This window comes from Macaca mulatta, chromosome 1 (assembly GCF_049350105.2).
Source record: "Macaca mulatta isolate MMU2019108-1 chromosome 1, T2T-MMU8v2.0, whole genome shotgun sequence".
NCBI classification, from domain to species: domain Eukaryota; kingdom Metazoa; phylum Chordata; class Mammalia; order Primates; family Cercopithecidae; genus Macaca; species Macaca mulatta.
Genome location: NC_133406.1, coordinates 191,829,062 through 191,843,527, shown reverse-complemented (window position 1 = coordinate 191,843,527; position 14,466 = coordinate 191,829,062). Strand labels below are relative to the sequence as shown.

Below are 14,466 nucleotides of genomic sequence, written 5' to 3'. Positions count from 1 at the left end.
CTTCTCAAATGAACTATAAGGCACATATAAAATGATGAATATGTCAATATAACTTCCTAAAGTGCCCGCCTTTCTCCTAAGATCTGCCTACACCCTAAGAGAATACTGTGATGAATTCCCAAATTGAAGTAAACACTATATAAATATGACCTGATGCCACACTCCTGAACCACAAGGCTTATCAAAGCCACAAAGCTCTAAATAATGCCCAAATAGGGTCTCTACTCAAAGCCACAAAGAACTTTCTTGTAAAAAATATATGGTAAAAACTGCTATTCAAAAATATAGCAGAACTTAGTATCATTAATCTGAGGAGGAGAAACATTCCATTAAACTTACTACTGGGAAAAAAGGAAGCATGGTGGTAATAGGCAAATGGTGTTTTAGAAAAAACAAGCAGGTGACAGGAAACCCAATGCAAGTCTGTCTTCAAAAATGAATTTACCCCTGAAGAATTTACAGTATTATTAAAATGGGAGAAACTCTGTCTTAACTTCCATTTGACATATAATCAGGCTGGACAATTAAAATAATCCAACATCATAGAGCCAAATTTGGTATAAGTTTGTTAGCCAGGATGAAATTCTGAAAGGCTACACATAAAACACTTTATAAAGGTCTTATAAATATCTACACATAAGTTTAAAGTTTTTCATCCATACAAAAATCCTGTGAAGTTTTATGTCTGCATTAAAAAGAGATATGCCACAGAAAATACAAACACATTGCATTCTCTGGCCAATAGTGTTTGTTTTTATAAAATCCAAGGCAGACAAAAGTCTCAAGTTTCAAGGATTATACACAGCCAAGACTACGAGGAAAAAAAAAAAAAAGTGCCCTGCTGTGGTGTGGCAGAAAGACATCAGGAGACACCAAATCAAGGCCTGGCTCTCTCACTAACCTGTTTGGTGATTAGTCCTCTCTCTAGATTTTCTTTTCTGTAAAACATGAAGACTACAGTAGGAAACCTTAACGGATCCATCTAGCTATGTGACCGCTGGCCAGTCACAGGGACTTCCAGGTTTCTTTCTCAGCTGTGTAATGTAGGGTAACAGTAGATGAGTTAGAAGATCCCTCAAGTGGGCATGTTTGAAGAAATGCCCTACTGAGGCCATCCAAATAAGGAGAGAAGGAATTGCTGGCCAGGTTTCAGTAGGTCTCCTTGTTCTCACTCCCACCACCTCACTGGCCTTGGTACGGGACTGGGGCACAGACAGAACTGGGAAGTTCATTCTGCAGAGTCATTTGTCTAGCTACCTCTATGTGCCTCAACAGGGCTGTTAGCGCAATAAATGCCCCCAGGATAGCGTCACAGAGGAACAAAACATGGAAGAAAATATTAATAGTAAGCCTTTCATGCTTAGGTCAAGTCCCAGGAGGAGTTAACACATACACACAAGTTAAATTTTAAACTTGTGTGCTCCTTCCATGTGCTCGTTCCTCTAAGTCATTCCTTTCCACAGTGGGCAGTACCCACAACTAAGCAAGTCACTGTTCTTCTCTCAGCACCTATTCGTCCACTGTAGTTCCTAGCAGTTATCTATATTTAAGGAGAATCTACTATATGCCAGACATTTTTCCATATTATCTTGCTAAATAACACAGTGGGCAATTACTATCTCCATGCTATAGATGAGCACCTGGAACTCAGAGATGTGAAGTAATCTCCCCAAAGCCACACAGCTTCTAAGTAGCACAGTCACAATTTGAACCCAGACTATGTAACTTCAAAGCCTGTCCTCTTTCAGCACTCTAAAATTTCCTCTTCGGTAGTTATGGAAATGATCTAGAAGTCATCTAACCAAACTCTCCCATAGTCCAGTATTCCATCCTAAAATACCCCCGACCTGCTTGCCACCTCCAGTAACAGGGAGCTCAGCACCATGTTAGAAGTCCTTTCCATTATTTGTCTGCTTTCTCTGCTGTTATATTGCTCCCACCAATGCCTGTGAATTCCATTCTCTGATCCTAACTCTGCTTTCAAGAACAAGTCTGATCCTTCCTCTGTGGTGCAAAACTCAGAAAATGAAAATTATCAAACTATCATCCCATGCAAATATTTTTCTTTCCTGCTTATATATTTAGCTATCCTATCCTATGTCTGACCAATGAGTGAAAAAGAAAAGGCAGCTGCTATATAGTTAAAAGAAACCAAAACAAGCCTAGTTCCAGGATCCAAAGACCTCTCTTCTCATTTGGTTTCCAGGACACCTATCTCTGCTGGTTATCCCCCGATTCTAAGTCCGTCTGTTAGACTGGGAAGGCTGTTTCTTCTCAGTCACCTTTTTTTCAGGCTCTTCTTTAACTGTGCCTTTAAAAGCTGATGTTTTGCCCTGGCACACTTCTCTCACTCTGCACTCTCTCCCACTGTAACTTCAGACCTTCCATATTCATGACTGCCAGATTGAGATCTTTGGCTCGGAATGCTCTTCTGAACCTCAGACCAAATGCCTACTTGTTCTCCTGACATATCCACCCAGATGTTCCATGGGCCCTTAAGATTCGACAGGTCTCAAGCTAAACTCATCATTTTCCCTTTCAACCAGATACACTTATAAGATTCTCCTCAAGACAGGAAGGTCCAGATCACCACATCATCATCACACACATCATTACAACCAGTCAGTTACCACGTCCCATGAATTCTCCTTCCTTAAAACATCTCAGGTCCACCATGACCACCACCACCTTAGTTTAGGTCTCAGAATTTTGGACGGAACTGATTCATATTTCTCTACAAGTCCAACCCATGTGGGAAGACTTAGCCCACTGCCTGGCACCTACAGTGTTCACTAAACAATTGTTTGAATGGCTCTCTTTTCTTGAGTAACACAAAAATCTCTATCTCACAAGGATGTAGAATATGTGCACTGAACCTGGAACCAGGTGGGTATTTACCACATATTTGGTAGACAAAAACAATGCCTATCCCTCTTCCTGCATTTCCCTGCAGTATAAGGCTGACCACCTAGTATAACTCAATACTTGTGGAACTTAAGAGAAAACCTCTCCAGATTACGAATGTTCTTCTGGTAGGAAGAGTACACACAACTTCTGCCCCTAAGGAGCTTATAAGACAAAACAGGTAGGCACACTAGAAAGAGAATTGGTCTTGGTGTCAAATACCCCAATCTGAATTCCACTTTCTGGGTGTGCTTTTAAAAATAAAAACTAGTATGCTCTTGAATAACACAACACCGCATAAAAAGCAACTTGCCTGGGACAATTTTTTCTTTCTGTTTGTGAATCAGAAGTCTGAAGCACTCTGTAGCACATACTATTTAGTTGTAACAAATATATGGTTGTTGAACATGAGAAATTGCATTAGACTGAACCTTCAATGGTTAACATCCCAGTAGAATCTGCAACAGATGACAGCAGGCAAGTTCCAATCTTTGCTCCAAAGTACATCAGCAAAACATGTCAAAACCTAAATTAAAAGTTTTCACTCACTTTTTTTTAAGAAAATAAATCCTTTTGTTGGCAGTTTCCCACTGATGACATGCAACAATCTTTGCATATGAAATCGGCTAGTCCCCTGCTTCACTGCTAACTTTGTAGAAGTTCCAAAGCATTTCTGGAGCAAATGATCTATTTGGACTAACAATGCCAAGCTGGGACCTGAGCCCTGAATGAGCTAAAATTACCAAAGCAATAAGAACATGGCTTTGGAAGCTATTTCCCCCAAGTGTGGGGTTTCTTCTAGCTAGTTGAGGGAGTGATAAAGAATGCTGACTTTTTCCAGATGAACAAAGTTGAATGAAAACTTAAAATCCCACTGCAGGTTTCTATTCTGAAAAACAAGCTACTGCTGCAGAGGTTCCTATCTCCGCTATTTCCCTCTCCTCAAGCACAAAAATGCACCTGTCTTCCCAAAGTTCATGAGTTCACCATGGGCACACCAGTGTAGACTATGTGCTGGGCACTGAGGATGTAGGCACAAGGAAGCCAGGCCCCTGTCCTAGAGGAGTTCCCTGTCAGGCAGGAAGAGAGGCACATTCATGACTAATGAAAACACGACATAAAATGCTACAATCCATAAGCAAGGCAAAAGCAAAGTGAAAAGAGTTCTGAGGAGGGGGAGAGTCTCTCTCGGGGGCAGAGGGAGGAATAGGGAATGCCATTGAAGCAAGGTGCTCCCAATGTACTTTGTCTATTCCTTTATCACAGGCGGAGGGGGCTGGACCACAAACTTCTGTCACATGTCTACCTTGCCCACCTGAAGGTGAGCTCCTGGTGGGCAGAGGCCCCATATCAGACAATGATTAATCCATCCTGGCTGGCTCAAAGGAGTGCAAGAGAGTGTGTTCACAGAAGAGTTAGAAATACCAAAGGTCTCAGGGAAGGGGGAAGAGAGAGTGAGGCTGGAGAAGTAAGGTGGGGCTGGGGATAGAGCTGGTCTAAGGAGGGCTATGAATGCCAGGCTAAGAAACTAAAACTTTATTCAGTAGGCAATAGGGAGATGCAGAAGGTTCTAATAAGAGCAGTCAACTAAGACTGTGTTTTAGAAGATTATTCTAAAAGCAATTGGGAAAATAGATCAGAGACGGGGTAATCAATTAGAAGACTGCTTCACTGGTTTAGATAAGAGCTGATGCTGGCCTGAATGCAGGCAGTGATGGTGGAGCTGGAAAAGAAAAACTTAAAAGATAAACTGCCAAGCCCACCTTGAACTGGTCCATTCTCTGTGTTCCCCCAGTGCCTGGCTTCTACCTTTCTTTAGCACTTACTTTGAGGCCCCCATATTACACACTCCCTGAGGATGATACCCATTTCCTTTCCATCACTCCCTCCCCCACAGAAATCCTACATAGCAGGACAAGAAAAGTCAATGCCTGCCACCCCTGGGTCATGCTGTCATTTCAATCACAGTACCTGAGATGCAGAGGTGCATTGGTATATTCACTTCATACAGCACTGGGCCTGGCATACAGAAAGCAGTAAGGAGACATCTGACAACAAAAAAATTTAGCACACTCAAACAACAGTAACAGAGCACAAGTGCCTAGATAGAACAACTTGGAATTTTAGGGCTCTAGGCACAGAGAAACCAGTTTAAGCCTCCTAAAAAGAAACATAAAATTCAACACTATGAGCCCAGTAGCAGGCTGAATTGCAGTTAGATGATGGTGAGCTCTCCAAATGAGTAGTTCTCACTTTCACAACCTGCTTGGCAAATAAATGAGAGTAAAGAGAGAACAGAGGTCAAAGGTGAGTCAAACTTTGAGTTATGTGGACCCTCCAAGAGGGACAGCCTTAGCGAAGATTTATTCAAGCAAATGCCAACTGAAGAGATAGGACAGCTGTGTGTGCTGTGTAAGAGGGAGGTTGGTAATACAGAAAGAGCAGAATGGGCTTGAAAACTCAGAAACTAAAATTATACTCTGGCTTGCAAACTTGCCTTGAGCTGTAAGCTTCATGGACAGTTTTTCCATTTCCTTTCACTCCTTCCAAATCATGCTGTGTAGCTGATGGGAACATCGGCTACTTTACAAAGGAGACTGCCAAGTGGGGGCCTGGCACTGGAAGACCTGTGTTCCAATTCCAGCCTTGCCATTTATTAGCTGTGTGGCTGTAGGCAAGTCTCTGAGCTTCGGTGTCCTCATCTATGAAATGGAAATACTAACCACAGCAATACCTACCAAAATGTCACTTAGAGGACTAACAGAGATAATGCATAGGCATATAGCAAGACTGTCAGGAAAGAAGGGGTTTTATTTTTCCTTGAACTGGGATTGTAATTCGATAAGTAGTGGTATAAACCAACTACTATGGGAAGTAAAATGTAAAGTTCCACAGCAGTTGGCTTTGACATTTCCTGAGTATAAGAAGTATACTTCAAGACAGCTCTGGGTTGGCTTGGGCTAACGCTCAGTATAGCAACATACTTCTCACCAAAAGCCGGAAAGCTGTGCTGAAACTACCTTGGAAACCATTCTATTGGTGTCAGAGAGATTAATTAATTACTTAATTGCTAATCCACAAACATAAAGCCACCTCTGCTTCCCACTTGAGGGGTTTCCTCCTCACACCTGGTGCCACAGCACAGTGGTATTTACATGTAGGAGATGCCAGATGAGCTCTTTGAAGTCACTGCAAGCAATTCTCAGAGCCACCAAGTTTAAGTCAAGAAGGGGTTTGAAGATACATAGGAGGTAAACGAATTCCCGAACTCACCCTGGCCCTTTGATCAGGTCTCTACCCAGGACAGTGGGTACCCAGGAAACTGAAATTCAAAATGTGGTTTGGCCAACTTCAAGTTGTTGTCTTTTTTCCCCTTTCTCCTCCCAAGGAAAAAACTGAAGAGAGGTAAGGGAAGTGTTTTTCAACTCATTCAAACTGGCACACTTCTTTGAACCTAGTCTGCCAGTTTCCAAACGATGCTTGGGTTTTTTAAATAACCTCACAGATTTATCAACATTCTAACTTGGAGGATGAACAGTCTACAGGTTCAAAATTCATGGTTCTCAAACCAACAGCTACATGTATCTTGCTTCTGAGGACTTGCGTCGATTTCAAAATCAGAGCTGGTGGAAGCTGCCATCTGCCTAAGTGGCCTCTCTGCGGTGCCTGAAGAGTCAAGCACAGTTTATATGTATGTTTGCTGAATGAATGAGTAGATGAATGAAACAATCTCCGAGAGGAAAACAGCCATTACACACTAAGACACTTATCACTGACTCTCTTTAACACATCACTTCTACTCTCCTAGGACTCTTCCAGATCTAGGAGTACAATAAAATCATCAAAAACCATGCATGCTTTTTCTTCTAGCAAAAGGGAAGCTAAGGTTACAACCTAGTTATAACTTCCTCAAGCCTATCGTCTTGGGAAATAAATTCCTAATCCTTTCCCTCAGGTAATTAAAGGCAAGTAAGCAAACAAAATAAAACTTAATCAGCTATGAATGGTTCCCTTTTCTAAAATCTGCTTCCCTTCCCTCAGTTTCTTTGGCCCTAGGTGTCTGGCAGCGGGTGGGCCTACACTCCTGTGTGCCAGGGCTTATCATGGAGGTGGTATGGATAGAGCCTGTCACAAAGGGTCCCAGCGCTGCTGGTCAGTTTCCAGTTCTTCCATTCTTCAACTTTTGCAAAACTATTTTCCCCAGGCAAAATGAGGTGGTAGAAAGGAACCAGTCATGAGTCGTGAGACTGAGCTAACTTGCCATGAGACCCTGGGCAAATCTCTATGAGTTGAGAGAACGCTGGGTTCATCTTTTAGGCTAAATGTGAGGAAGCAAAGGAACTTGAAAAAAAAAACAGAGAAGGTCTCAAAATTACAAAACATCTTCATTCAGTTCCTAACCCTTGGTGTTCTTTCTGGTAGAAGGCAGGGTGACTATTTGCCCACTTTAAGGTTCATTCTCTTTACCAGCAGCAGCTAAAAAGGCTGCTCCCCCAACTAGAGATGATACTTCCCCCTTCCTTGCTTGTCTAGACTCAAACTTCCTGGAACTAGCTGGGAAAGAGGGCCAGCTGTCTTCTCTTTACAACGGAAAAGACAGGAAGCACTGGAGCATATAAAGGGCTGGTTTCTTTCCCTATCACCAACTGAACCTCAGTACCCTCATCTATGAAATGGAGATGAGACCAGTTGCCTTAGCCCATCTCTCAGGGCCCTGGCAGAGTAGGGATGAGAGGTCCAGTGTTATTCTGACCCAGAAACTCCCTCCTGGCCCTCAGCTCTCTCATTCAGGGAGCCTTATGGGAGATTCAGAAAGGGGTGTGGAGGCTGAGGGATGCCTTAGGGCCTCTACCTCCTTACCTCTGCCACCTGGCCAGGGAGGGGCAGGAGAGTGTGGTGTGGCGCCCAGTGCACTGAGGTTCAAAGCCTCCTCATCCTGTCCAATGCTGGCCCGGATGGGACAAGGATGTCATAGCTTCCCTCTGTGAGGAGGGACTCCCACCTAGAAGATCTGACAATATCCTTCTTGCTCCTTACTCCAAGGAGGTACCAACGGCCTTAAAGGGAGAGAGACAGACACCTTGAGAAACTTAAGGAGACAGAAAAGAACAGAGGGAAGGAACTGGTAGAGAGGTAAAGAGAAGGTGAGAGAGAAATGACGGTACAAACAGGTAGGGAGAAAAAGGGAAAGTGAAGGGACGAAGAAAACACAAAGAATCAGAAAGAGGAGGACAGACACAGATGAAGAGATGAAGACGGACTGACAGCGCGGGAGCTTCGGGGAAGCGGGGAAGACAAAGGGGACCATCCGGTCTTTTTAACTGGCCTGGCCTCTTAGAGAAACCCCGTTCCCAAATGAAATGCCCAGAGGACGGGAGAAGGAGGCAGGAAGGAGCAAGCAGTGGCTCTCCCCGGTCCCCTCCGCCCCAGCCCCCAGCCCCTCCCGGGGTCCCAGCCCCCGCCCGGGTCCCACTGTCCCTCCCCGCCCGCTTGCTCACCTGCCAGCGCCAGGATCTGGGCCTTGTGGAGCAACAGCGCGCCCCAGTCGCGGGGGGCGCGCGGGGGGCTCTCGGGCCCGGCGCCCAGTTCCTCCGGGCCCCGGTACACGGCGTACACCTTCTGGTTGTCAAAATCCAGCCGCGAGCGGGGGCTGAAGTCGCGCACGCACGACACGGGCAGCGCGTAGCAGACGTTGTCCTCCAGGAACCGCACAAAGGCGTACATGGTGGGCGCCGGGGGCGGGCCCCGGTCGGGCCGCTCAGCCCGCGGGGCGGGCGCGGAGGTGGGGATCCGGCGGGGGGCGCGAGCCTCGCTGCGGTGCTGGGGGGGCGGGGGCGGCTCCCCAGGACCCAGGCTCCCCCCACTGTTATTGTTCCTGAAAGCACCGTTCTGCCAATCGGCTGCTCTCGCCTGGGCGCGGAAAAGGGAGGGAGGGGGGGAAAGGGGGACGAGGGGCGGATGAGGGGGGTTTGGAAGCGCACTGCCACTTGCAAAGTCAGACCCGAGCAATCACAGCCGGAGCGCGATTCGAATGGGGAGGGAAAAGGGCTCAGAGATTCAGTTGCAATAAAAATAATAACAAGAGCATTGCAGGAAAAAAATGTATTGATTAAAAGGTGCGCTGCGGGCAGGATTATATTGCTTCAACAATCGCGCTGCCAAATTGCATTGCAACAAAACTGCATTGCCAAGGAGAGAAGTGTATGAGAGAATGAATGCGGGATAGGGGTGGGGGCAATCTTGTTTGAATCTCAAAGTGTAAACTTGGAAGCCAGCAGAAGTTTGGAGTGTTTTAAATTTAGCCACCCTACCGCCCGCCTCGTACGCCACCCCCCTACCCCCCCCCCCCCCCCCCGTCTTTCCCAGCGCCTTAGTTTGGCCCCGCCTTTTCTTTGCTTTCTTTCTTTTTGTTTGTTTGTTTTGTTTTGCAAAACGGCCAGCTCCCGCTGTGGGAAGGGTCAATCAGACAGAAAATTTCCCCTAGAGCTGCCAAACCAGTTCTGACCAGAACTGGGGCTTATCTGGGATTTCCAGTTGTGCCAGCTGGCTGGAGTGGTGGAAGGTTTGTCAAGGGCTGCTCTCATCTGAGGGAGCAGTGGCGCCCCTCTCTTCTGTAGTTTTTCTCCATTGAGGTACCCTCTCCACAGCACGCCCACCACTGACCAGGACAAGTTGGAATCGCGGAGGGACTTGAGGAGCGCTCTGGGTAATACAGGCCCAAGGCTAGGGATTTCTGGAGCACTTTGAGGAGTACAGGAATATACTCCATGGAATAGCGGTCTTTGCTCTGTCTTTTGTCAAAGAGAGCCTGGAGGGGCTTGGGTCCCCTCCAAGACAAGCCATGAGGACCAGCCAAAGGGGGCTGGTTGGGCTCTGTACTCATAGGAACCCTATCCCACATCAGAGGAGGTCAATACCTTCACAAGGATGCCTCTGAGGGGGTGGGTTTCGTATCAAATATGGCTAGTTATATTTCTGTTGCCTAGCCAGACCTGGCACTTGACGGTGAGTTAATGAATTTTGGGTAAAGAAGAATAAAGAAAAACCCATATTCACCCATCCATCCATCCATCCATCCATCCATCCATCCATCCATCCATCCGTTCATTCATTCCTTTATTCAAGCCACCAATATTCACTGAATTTACACCACCTGCCAGATTCTGGGCCAGGTGCTGGTGGTAGAGATTAAAAGACAAACACCTGGATTCTTGGGCCTTGCAAAGTCAGTGTACCAGAACTTGAATCTCAGTTTTGGGTTCCTGTGCCAAAATTAGGTAACTGTATGAATAACATACCTTTCCCATCCTCACAACTTTTACAATCTAGTCTAGGAGTATTAAAGAAGTATAAGCAAGTAATGACAGTATAATGAGAAAAGTATTGTCATAGAGGAATGCTTAATGGAGGTGTTGGACTCAATTAAATGTTATATTTTTAAAAATTCATTTTAATAAACTTTAGCTGTAAGAAAAAAACAAAATAAGTGCACCAAAATGTTAATAGTGATTTTCTTAGTTTCTTAGTAGTGGTAGATGATTTTGTTTTTCCTTGTATTCATTGTGTGTGTGTGTAACTATTATCGACAATGTTTTATTACTTTATAATCAGAAAACATTAAACATTATAAAATCAAAGCACTGTGCTCACATTTCACATCATCTACACTAACAATGAAGCAGATATTTATTTCACTGTGATATAGAGAGCGCATTATATAAGTGAATCCCGTCAACATACAGCTCTCATATCCAAATGTGTAGGTCAGTACAAATTTTTTTAAACCAACCCACTGGTTATGTGGTACCAGCCAAAAATGATCACCACTTGTCCTGAGGCAGCTGTTGGTCTTATCTTGCCCTACAAGCTTGTGGAAAAAAGAGGAGCCACTCTGAGTTGTTCCAGCACATTTACTCTCATGATTATGATTTCTTTGGACTGATCTTCAATGAGTTTTTAAGAATACATTCCTATGGTGGTCAAGGGGAAGTAATGTTCAGCAAGACTTCTGATAATTCACAAGATGGATCATGCAGAGTTGGCCGTATTTAACATAAGTCCTTGAAGCTCCGGACTGTGTTCCCAAAATGATTTCAAGTAATCCATGGCCAACCTCCTCTCTGCATCTAAATGGGGGTGACTGCAAAACATTCCCAATCTCATCTCTTACTACCTTCCCAGACACAGTACACTCCAGACACCTAAACTATTTGACATTTCCCAAGACAGCATGTTTTAGAAAGTCCCAAGCTTTTGTGCTTTTTCTGCCTTCATCCTGGGAAGTTCTTCCTTCCTCAACTTACCCTGAAAATCAGCTCAAATCAGCCCTTGTGAAGTCTTCCCCAACCACCCACACTTCTCAAGCATAGCTCATCTCTTTCTACTACAATATTTTGTCCCAGTACTTTTTATCTTCCTTCACTATAATAAGAGCTCTTTGAGGGGAGGCAAAGGCTGAGTAACTTTAGCATCCCAGGTACCTAGCACAGGGCTGAGGAGTAAATGTTTATAAAACAAACGTATTAAAGAAAGACATAAAGACAGCATGAATAACAAACCTCTTGCACATTTTTTCTCAAAAGTCTGTTCCTTTTTTTTTTTTTTTTTTTTTTTTTTTTGAGACAGAGTTTTGCTCTTGTTGCCTAGGCTGGAGTGCAATGGCCTGGTCTCGTCTCACTGCCACTTCCACCTCCCGGGTTCAAGCGATTCTCTTCCCTCAGCCTCCTGAGTAGCTGGGACTACAGGTACCTGCCACTGCGCCCGGCTAATTTTTGTATTTTTAGTAGAGATGAAGTTTCACCATGTCAGTCAGACTGGTCTTGAACTCCTGACCTCAGGCAATCCGCCTGCCTCAGCCTCCCAAAGTGCTGAGATTACAGACGTGAGCCACCGTGCCTGGCCTTTATTATTATTATTATTGTTGTTATTATTATTATTATTATCATTATTATACTTTAAGTTCTGGTATACATATGCAAAACGTGCAGGTTTGTTACATAGGTTTACATGTGCCATGGTGCTTTGCTACACCCATCAACCCGTCAACTACATTAGGTATTTCTCCTAATGCTATCCCTCCCCTCATCCCCTAACACGCCACCCCTCTGCAGGCCCTGGTGTGTTCTCCTCACCGTATCTATGTGTTCTCATTGTTCACCTCCCACTTATGAGTGAGAATAGGACACAAACAAATGGAAAAACATTCCATGCTCATGGATAGGAAGAATCAATATTGTGAAAATGGTCATATTGCCCAAAGTAATTTAAAGATTCAATGCTATCCCCATCAAGCTACCCCGACTTTCTTCACAGAATTAGAAAAAGCTACTTTAAATTTCACGTGGAACCAAAAAAGAGCCCGTATAGCCAACACAATCCTAAGCAAAAAGAACAAAACTGGAGGCATCATGCTATCTGACTTCAAACCATACTACAAGGCTACAGTAACCCAAACAGCATGGTACTGGTACCAAAACAGATATATAGACCAATGGAACAGAACAGAGGCCTCAGAAATAACGCCACACATCTACAACCAACTGATCTTTGACAAATCTGGAAAAAAAAGCAATGGGGAAAGGAGTCCCTATTTAATAAATGGTATTAGGAAAACTAGCTAGCCATATGCAAAAAACTGAAACCGGATCCCCTCCTTACACCTTATACAAAAATTAACTCAAGATGGATTGAAGACTTAAATGTAAGACGTAAAACCATTAAAACCCTAGAAGAAAACCTAGGTAATACCATTCAGGACATAGGCATAGGCAAAGACTTCATGACTAAAACACCAAAAGCAATGGCAACAAAAGCCAAAATTGACACGTGGGATCTAATTAAACTAAAGAGCTTCTGCACAACCTGTTCCCCTTTTAAAGAGTTGAAGCTGAATCCCAACTCTGCCTTTCCCATTCCCAGTGATCGTAGGGCAGAACATTGATTCTACCCCTCGTAAGACAGACGCATTCATGAACATATTAAATATCACTGCACCCTCAGGTTCAAATTCCCTACCCATGTCAGTGTAAATCATTCTTATAAGGGGGCAGTTCCATTTTCTGAGAACCTAGAAAGAGGAAAAGAACGAACAATGGACTGGATGCTGACAAAGTAAACACAGATCGAAATGCATTTTTCGTAGATCCACAGAATACATTCTGGAGTAGTCATGACTAGCATGGGATGCTCAAAGAGATACCCTCGGACGGCACCAGAAAGACGTCAGTTTCAGCTTCCTGTGTGACTCACACATTCAGTCTATGGATACAGCTTAATGGAAAAGCTACTATGTGCCATAGTGTGCCTCTTCCACCCTACTGAAAACTGAGCAAGAGTACTTTGACCTGGACACCATAGCCCTGGGCTTTACACATACCAGATATTCAAGATATTGATGATTCATTAACTGGTAAGCAAAGATAGTTTAAATACAGATTTCAGACTTAAAGAGGCAATTGCAAACTTCAAGTTTAACCAAATCATTGTTGAATCCTCTCTTCAGTATTTCTGCCAAATGGGCATCTAGAGCACCTTTTATACAGTTATAATGCCAGAAAGCTTACTAGCTTCCCTTAACTTTTACACATTACTAAGTGTTAGAAAGGTCTTTCTTACTTGCATTGAGGTAGAATCTTTAACCTTGTGGCAGCCTTACTAGGTTCACCAAGACTCTCACACCTGCCCTTCAGACATGGTAAAACTTGGAATCCTGTCTCCCAGCTCTTTGTTTGTCTTCTGCCCAAACATCTTCGTTTCCTTCACCTGTCTCTCCTCATATGACCTGGTTTCAGTGATGATAATTGTAATACCTACTTTTTCTCTAAAGCTTATAAATCATGCATGGCAGGTGCTGTGTATACATGATCTCAGTTATTTCACACCAAATTCTTGAAGTGGGTGTTATTAAACCCATGATAGAGTTGAGAAAATGGAGAACTATGGCAAAGCAGTTGGGCTCTGGGGAGCCCTGGAAGGCTTGTGGTTATATTTGAATTTTAGACAGTTTGCTCTAGAAACCTTGTGGGGAAGGATTGGAGAGAACGCAAGTCTGGGGAGACAGAGGCCTGCGAAGAGGCTGACTGTCCTGTCTCACCCCTCCCCCGACTCTCTTTTTCTGTGGGCCAAATGTACTTTGCCTCTCATCCAAGTCATTTTAATGGAGCAGAAAATGTACACATCTGGGGCAGCTTTGCAACTGCGTCTCCACTGCACTCTCCTGTTGAGTTTTGCAGAGCCTTGGGTTAATGTCGGGCTCCTTCAGTTTAGCCAGCTGAAGCATGTTCAGTGGCAGCAGTGGGACTTATGTTTCATATTACTGCATGGAATTCTCAATGTACTTTGCAAAACTATTTTTAAGGAGACCTGGGTTTTGTAAATTTTTAAAGCAATTGGAGCGTGTCTTTTCAACCTCTCTGCTAATGATTGACTACATTTTTTCATGATTTTGCCTTTTTTCCCCTGTGATGTTTGATTTGACTTTTCAAGTCTCTGCTTTTCACATTTTTAAAAGACTTTTGAAATAGTAGTTTCAGATTCATAGTAAAATTAAGAGGCAAGCACAGA

At 44.0% G+C, this 14,466-nt stretch overlaps 1 protein-coding gene across 10 annotated transcripts in view; it reads right to left on the bottom strand.

The window, feature by feature from the left end:
• Positions 1-14,466, bottom strand: part of BEND5 (BEN domain containing 5) — a 1,441,067-nt gene that overhangs the window by 239,182 nt on the left and 1,187,419 nt on the right. For 2 of the 10 annotated variants that reach the window (XM_077991609.1, XM_077991611.1), the window contains exon 1: positions 8,403-8,826. The exons of 5 other annotated variants lie outside the window; for them this stretch is intronic. In XM_077991609.1, the coding sequence (XP_077847735.1) occupies positions 8,403-8,628 (226 nt within the window). In that variant the 5' untranslated portion in view covers positions 8,629-8,826. Of the gene's footprint in view, positions 1-4,875; positions 4,953-7,764; positions 7,962-8,402; positions 8,827-14,466 lie in introns of those variants that run through there. 3 more of the 10 variants (XM_077991633.1, NM_001266827.2, XM_077991637.1) reach the window with 3 other exon arrangements.